The 7281-nt window shown below is 44.9% G+C and overlaps 2 protein-coding genes across 7 annotated transcripts in view; both read left to right on the top strand.

The window, feature by feature from the left end:
• Nucleotides 1-7281, top strand: part of LOC112140035 (paired box protein Pax-7) — a 629290-nt gene that overhangs the window by 599171 nt on the left and 22838 nt on the right. The window lies entirely within an intron of this gene.
• si:dkey-16n15.6 (organic solute transporter subunit alpha) lies at nt 1049-6935 on the top strand. Of its 2 annotated transcripts, none has more exons than XM_036212992.1 (8): nt 1049-1289; nt 1382-1463; nt 3269-3420; nt 3510-3583; nt 3659-3814; nt 4112-4223; nt 4565-4817; nt 6263-6935. In XM_036212992.1, exons 2-8 carry the CDS (start codon nt 1397-1399, stop codon nt 6685-6687), a joined length of 1239 nt encoding a protein of 412 aa, XP_036068885.1. In that variant the 5' UTR covers nt 1049-1289; nt 1382-1396; the 3' UTR covers nt 6688-6935. The 2 variants fall into 2 exon arrangements, with proteins under 2 accessions (XP_036068885.1, XP_024118699.1); XM_024262931.2 differs by having other exon boundaries at nt 1367-1463.

Raw genomic sequence — 7281 nt, 5'->3', positions numbered from 1 at the left:
AGCGCTAACCACTGCACCACCGTTTCACAATAATTTCCCCTGTAATGGACAACAGCTGCTGTAATCAATAAAGCTTTGTTTGGTGTTTCTACTTGATCAAGTTATGAATTGGGGCTTTATTCATACATGAATTAAATCAATAAGAAAATCTATTATAATCAACAAATGTTTATTTAGTCCTAGAATCAGTGCAACAACGATGCAAACAGACAAAGTTGTTTGTTCTAAACACCAACTTTTGCTGTTAAACTATGCAACTTCTGTCATTTCCTGCGACAGATGAAACCTAAAGTTCTGCTGATAAACTCCTCACTGCACTGACATGGTCTCTGAATGTATCATCCAGGACTGACTGAGTCACGGGGGAGAAGCTCAAAGGAAAACTGGGTTCCTGTCCTTGAATGGAGACATGAGGGCATTGAGACTGTAGCGCTGTTGATGGGATGTAGAAGTATAAACAACAGTGCATGTGGGAGTTTTCACCAGGGTCTTTAAGACGCACACGTGAAAACTGTGTATTAACATGTTTTTGTAGCATTTGGTGGATGATAAAAAAAGATTAAAATTTAATTTCTGAGAATGTATTTTTTAAAATCCAGGAGAATCGGGAGCAGAATAGAAAAAAAGCTTTTGGAGAAAGAAAAACTACAATTGGCAGGTCAAAGTCTCCCTGCTCCACTCCATTCTGATCATCCACTTACAGACAAATAGATCCATGAACATCTTTGTTCTCCTCGTTCAAGACAGCTCAAAAAACTTGACTAGAAGAGAAATCTTCTTACAACATACTTGTAAACCAGGTCAGGAATGGGAAAGCTTGCTAGATCAGGGGAAAATTCTGACCTTGCAGACAAAGAAATCAAGAAACATGAGATCTGATATCCAGAACGGACAAAACAGGATGTCCAGAAGGCTGCAATGAAACCAGCAACCTAACAGCCAGGAGTAAGGCGAGGGGAGGGGTTAGATGGACTGACGCAGGCAGAGGAGGAGCTGAATCCTGTTGGTGTTGGTCAGAGAAACCTCTAGAGTTTGGGAGGTTTGGAGTTCAGTTTTTTGGGGGCATCAACATTGAACTCAGTCATGAACCACACAAGAACACACAGGAAGAAGCTGGCTGGTGCACACTAGAGTATTCATACTCTGGTGGATCAGGTAGATCTGAATACTCAGGTAGATGGACTTGGATCCTACCTGTCGCTGTCAATCATTAACTCTCAGATCAACACGGAAACAACAGGAGACATCTGCAGAGGCGAGCCCACACGTTCTCATCAAAGACATCAAAGGTTTGACTGGACAACTCGACCAGAAAGCAGCTTCTAGGGAGAAATACAGATGTTTTCCATGCCTCTGTTGATGCCAGAGCGTTGTGCGGCAGTGCTCCGTGTGAGGAATGGGGAGAGGCAGCAACTGCAGCTGGATCGGGCCTGAGATCCCGTTATCGTCACAGATCTTCAGAGGTGAGTAAAGACACAGATCCAGGACTGCAAGGACCAGACTGCTTTCACTATTCTGTCTTACTGCATCCTGGAGCCAAATTCACCCAAACCGTCCTGCTGAAAATGAGCTCTTGACATTATGAACGTCCTCCAAAAAATCACAACCAGAGACACCGTAAACAGATGAGCCAAAATCTCTAACGCCTTCTCTCCAGACGTATAAGTGTCTGATTCGGCGCCATCATTAACCTATGGTGCAGTTCACAGCAGACGTGAAGCGCCGCGGCCCTCTGCAGCGATCAGCGTCTGGTTCATGTTTTGCACGAGCCACGAGTGAGCGACGTCAATCCTGACAGGAAGTTACACCAAAACACAAAGAAATCCCGTCATTTTCAAAATATAACCAATTTTTCACAATAAAATACCGCAATTGACAAATGCAATCATGTTTTTGTTTCTAAACAGACTGTAGAGATGAAAAGAAACATAAAAACAGACACACAGACAGACGCAGTGGGCCGTGGTGGTTTTGTGTGTCTGATGAGAGCAAAAATGAAGCTCTAAATAACCACAGCTGAGCAGAAGGTCCTGTCGACTGTCGGGAAAAGATGTGATCAGGAGGTGAAGCAGATTCCGCCTGACCTCCACCTGCCCTCCACCTGACCTCCACCTAACCTCAACCTTCCCTCCACCTGCCCTCCACCTGACCTTCACCTGCGCTCCACTTGCCCTCCACCTGACCTTCACCTGACCTCCACCTTCCCTCCACCTGCACTCCTCCTGCCCTCTTCCTGCCCTCCACCTGCACTCCACTTGCCCTCCACCTGACCTCCACCTGACCTCCACCTGCGCTCCACCTGCGCTCCACCTGCACTCCACCTGACCTCCACCTTCCCTCCACCTGCCCTCCACCTGACCTTCACCTGTCCTCCACTTGCCCTCCACCTGACCTCCACCTTCCCTCCACTTGCCCTCCACCTGACCTCCACCTTCCCTCCACTTGCCCTCCACCTGACCTCCACCTTCCCTCCACCTGCCCTCCACCTGACCTTCACCTGTCCTCCACCTGCACTCCACTTGCCCTCCACCTGCACTCCTCCTGCACTCCACCTGACCTCAACCTTCCCTCCGTTTCACAGCTCATCCACCTTCGGTGTAAACCTGGCGTGACAGGGATAAAAAAATAGCAAAAATAAAAAGTCTAAAAGTTATAAAAGTTTCTTATTTTTTCCCAAAAATTGTTTTTTGTTTTCTATGAGTTTTTCGGTTTTTCCTCACTGAGAAGTAAAGTCTAAGGGCAGGGAGGCCTAGTTAGTTTAGTTTAGCAACCAGCTCCTGTTTATATTTTATGACTGTCTTTGTTACCGGTGAGCCACTGAGGTGATTGCATTGTGATATTGGGGTATAAAAAATTGAATTGAATTGAATTAACAAAACCCAAACATTCAAGTTGGGATATCCAAAGGGAGTTTTGGAATTATTATGGGATGGCCACAGGACCTATAGCTTGGCGACCGTCTTGTAGCTAAGTGTGAAATTTGTCCGATGGCGAGAATGGAAATGCGTCTGGTGGCTTTAAGTCTTGCTTGTTGCTCCTATAGTACCCTCATGGTCAACATATAACTACATGTGTTCTCTATTGCAGTCAAGGACGTTTTTAAAACAGTTTTATAATGACAAAAACAGAGAAGTGAATTCTGAATAACAACGACTGAGAAGTGGTTCTAACAACCGTGAATCATGAATGCAAATGCACTCCCAGTTTATCTGTTAGCTTAGCATTCGCAGAAGCCGTGACCGACCTGACATGATGGCGCTCTTCTCAGCCATCAGAGATGAGCTGTGGCTCTTCCTCATCCCGGCTGGGCTCTGCCTCGTCTTACTGGGGGTGTTCCTGGAGGAGGTGGGCTTCATCCTGCGCCATGTTGCCTCATCTCGACGAAAGCGCCTCTATCTGTGGATATTAGGAATGTACCCGGTAAAACCTTCCTTCCTCTCTCTGAGGACTAAATGTTTTTGATCTTTGATCTCCCAGATGGACTCAGCATCTCTTGAATGTTGTTGCAGGCGTTTGCTTTGACCTCCCTCATAGCCCTGTATGTTCCACGCTCCTCTTCACTCTGTAATTTCATTGCATCACTGTGAGTCAATGCTCGAGCATGCGTCGTTTGCAGGTTCTGCACTGCTGCTGCTGTCTGAACGCCGTTCCTGTGCAGGTATCACTCCATCACTTTGCTGAAATTCATGGGACTCATTACGGACTTTTTTGGAGGAAAGGCCTTCATGCTGACTGCTCTGTCTGGGCAGACGGTGTCTCCTGATCCCTTCCCCTGCTGCTGCTGCTGCTGTCTTCCAATGGTGGCCATCAACAGGTACTGGACTCCAGCAACCATTCATTCATCTCTGCTACATTTGTGTCCATGTTTCCTGTAAGAACACACGCTTTCCTCCAGGGACTTTGAACCTGCTTGTGTGTGTGTTTGGAGCAATGGATGAATTTTTGTAAGTTCCTTCGGGATTAATAAAGTACTCTATCTATCTATCTCTGTCTTTGCTGAGGAAAGTGTCGCTCCTTCACTCAAACAGAGACTGTTGCTGTTTCTGTTGTTACTGCATTGTTGCATGTGCAGCTCTCAGAGGCAGCGTGGTCTCTGGTCTCTTGTGTGCAGAAGCAGCCGTGCATGGATGATGGTTGCGGTGCTGCAGCTCTCGGTGGTACGCAGCATCCTCTTCTTCATCACTCTGGTGTTGTGGACAGATGAGCAATACGATTATGGAGATGTGAGTGCGCCTCGTCCACACAAGCTGGTTTTCCTCCCGCTGTAGCTCTTAGCAGGATGTACAGGCATGCTCCACACCTCCAGTAAGAGTTATGATCTACCTTGAAGATGTTGAGTGTTAGTCCAGGAGGGAGGGAGTCAATCCCTCCTCCACAGGAGGAGGGCGCCAGTGAGAGAAAGAGGCAACTGGTGGTAAGTGTGGATCAGAGTAAAGATGAGGAGACGGGGAACACGAAGACCAGGACCAGAGCCAGCAGCAGCGACCCAGACACCCTCAGACCTCTGTGATGTGACTGAAGTGAACCTATCAGGACTTGATCTTCTGTTTGGATCCTTTTCTAGGTGGATTCGGTCAATCCAAACCTGTACGTGAATGCCATTATCTGTGTGTCGACCTTTGTGTCCTTCTACGGCCACCTTCTGTTCTACAAAGCCACTAAGAGCGCTCTGCATGGCTACGGACTGAGAGCCAAGTTCATCTGCATCGTGGTGGTGTTGGTGCTGTGCGGCCTGCAGAGCGGCATCCTGGAGACCTTGGGTGCTCTGGAGGTCATTCCCTGCACTCCACCGTTCTCTGTCCTCACCAGATCCCAAAGTAAGTTGATGGAGATTCACAGTCCAGATCAACCTGCCCCTCATTGAGTTTGGTGGGACCGGGCCATCCTGAGCATTTGGGAATTGATCTGATACCGATTCCATACTCGTCAATATTGAAAATATTGATGCCAATATTGATATTTTTCCTAAAAGACGTGACATGAACCTTAAAATCTCGATTGATTTTAATCACCAAGAATGTTTGTTTGTAAGTTCTTCTTTGAATGACTTGATAAACATCAAATTTCTATTTTACAGGAAGTATTTTTATTGACACATATAAAGGATCTTCTACCTGTTGACTTTAGGGAGTATTCCTTCTTTAACAGAGACAAGACAACATAGTCTACGGACACTCAAATGTTGTCATTACCTAACGTGTTTTGTTTAAGACAACATTTTATAAACCTTATAATCTATTGTATTCTGACTATTTTCAGTTAAGTGGAAATAAAATGAACAAAAAGAATTGATTTTAAATTACAAGCATTTAAAAAAACTACAACAAAGTATTACAGTCAGTTTTATCAACAAATACATGTTTTTTAAATGTTAACTCAGAAATTTATGAGAAAACAGTCGTAACTGTTGAATTACAAGAATAAAGCCGTATATTTATGACTAAAAGTCATTGTGTAAATTTACTTTCTGAGAATAGACTGACCACGACTTGTGTGTTTGTAATTCTTGATTTGTAACCAATACAAAATACAATTTACTCAAAATAAATGACAACAGCTTGAAAATAACTACAAACACAAATCTCTTGTTACACAAAACCACATTTACACACAAATCTGATGTGAGACTCTTTTCACATCTCAGAGGTATGTGGAAAGTAAGTGATGCATTTAAATACTGCTAGAATGCTGGGTCATCAGAGTTTTCTTTTCAGCTGCTTTGAACTTTGAGAATATTATCTGGTGAAACATTTTCTCACTTTCTTAAACGAATATTCTTTGCTAATTGATAAAGAAAGTTTAAATAAGCACGAATGCCGTCCAACAAACCCCTTCAGAAGAGCTCAGTGAGTAACAGGACGTCCTGCATATTTTCTGAAGGCGGGGAGTGCAGTTATTAGAAAGGCAAGAATTCAACTTTCCCAGAATCCTTTGTGGAATCAGTTAGACAGGAAGTGGGTATCCCCCAGATGGCCTTAAAACTGTGTTTTTGGGGTCATTTGTGATGTAACATGGACTGGTTTACTTGTCAAAGTGTGCTATGATGACCCAAGCTGGGTAATGTGGGAAGACTTCAGCAGATCAAAGTCTGAAAGATCTCCAGCAGTTTATCTCTGGTTCCACGTTTACTCTCTGAGTCCGACTGGATTACTTTTACTTCTACCTGAGTCGTTTGCATGTAACCTGGTTCACCGGAAGGTTTTTGCAGAATAAAACCTGCAGCGTCCTTCAAACCCATCTTGGTCTCTCTCTCCAACTGCAGTGATCTACCACTACAGCGTGATCGTGGAGATGTTCTGCATCGGGTTGTACGCCCGCCACACGTTCCGTAAGGTGGAGCCGAGTGAGGAGAAGGATCCAGACGCTCGAGCGACCATCAGGAAGACGGAGAAAGCTGTTCAAACAGAGAGCAGCGGGCAGGAGTGCAGCCGGGCAGCAGACTCCGCTCGGCCCGGACTCTTCTTTGGGAGCGCCACCAACGTGGGTTACAGCAGCGACAGTGAGGACAGCCTGTGCAGGATAGAGCACGCGCCTCTGGACGGGTTCCACTTTCCTAAACAGCAACATCCAAGCAGACTGGAAGCTTCAGAGCAAAGAGCTGGAGATCCGTCTGGAATTCATTTAAACCATTTTACAGTGAGAGCGGACATCAATTATCATGACTCTAAGGATGTCACTGTGGTTTGACCGGAACATAGAAAACAGATGCTGATTGTATCTGGACAGATTTCTGTCTCTCTTTATGTTCAAATCTCATTTGTATCTTTTTTTTCTTCTTGTCGCCGTGTTAGGATTGGTGATTTAAGGGTGATTTTCTTTCTTTTCAAATGTGAAGGTCTCTGTTTTGCTATTTGTTTTCAGGTTTGATTTTATGAAGCACTTTGTGTTCAAAGGGTACAAGCAGAACTTTATGAATAAAGTTTGACTTGATGACATTTACCAAAGTTCAGCAGTGAAGCTGCTGGCATGAATGCTGGTTTATTATAAGAAGTTATGCAGCCACATGGTCAACCATCCATCATCCATCCATCCATCATCCATCATCCATCATCCATCCATCATCCATCATCCATCCATCCATCATCCATCCATCATCCATCATCCATCCATCCACCATCCATCATCCATCCATCATCCATCCATCATCCATCATCCATTATCCACCCATCCATCCGGACCGGGTCGTGGGGCAGCAAAGATACCCAGACATGGTTTTCAGTCAAGTAGACTTGGTAACAGTGCTCTTTGAAGTTGTGTTAAGATGAATTGAACCTTTATTAA

The sequence above is a fragment of the Oryzias melastigma genome, linkage group LG7 (assembly GCF_002922805.2).
Source record: "Oryzias melastigma strain HK-1 linkage group LG7, ASM292280v2, whole genome shotgun sequence".
Lineage (NCBI taxonomy): Eukaryota > Metazoa > Chordata > Actinopteri > Beloniformes > Adrianichthyidae > Oryzias > Oryzias melastigma.
This window is presented reverse-complemented; position numbering and strand designations above follow the sequence as displayed.

What these genes read in the sequence shown, in the direction of transcription:
- si:dkey-16n15.6 (XM_036212992.1), top strand. Translation starts at nt 1,397, where the DNA reads ATGGGGAGAGGCAGCAACTGCAGCTGGATCGGGCCTGAGATCCCGTTA. An exon ending in ATCGTCACAGATCTTCAGAG is followed by an intron (nt 1,464 to 3,268) that starts GTGAGTAAAGAC and finishes CGCTCTTCTCAG; the next exon opens with CCATCAGAGATGAGCTGTGG. An exon ending in AGCAATACGATTATGGAGAT is followed by an intron (nt 4,224 to 4,564) that starts GTGAGTGCGCCT and finishes ATCCTTTTCTAG; the next exon opens with GTGGATTCGGTCAATCCAAA.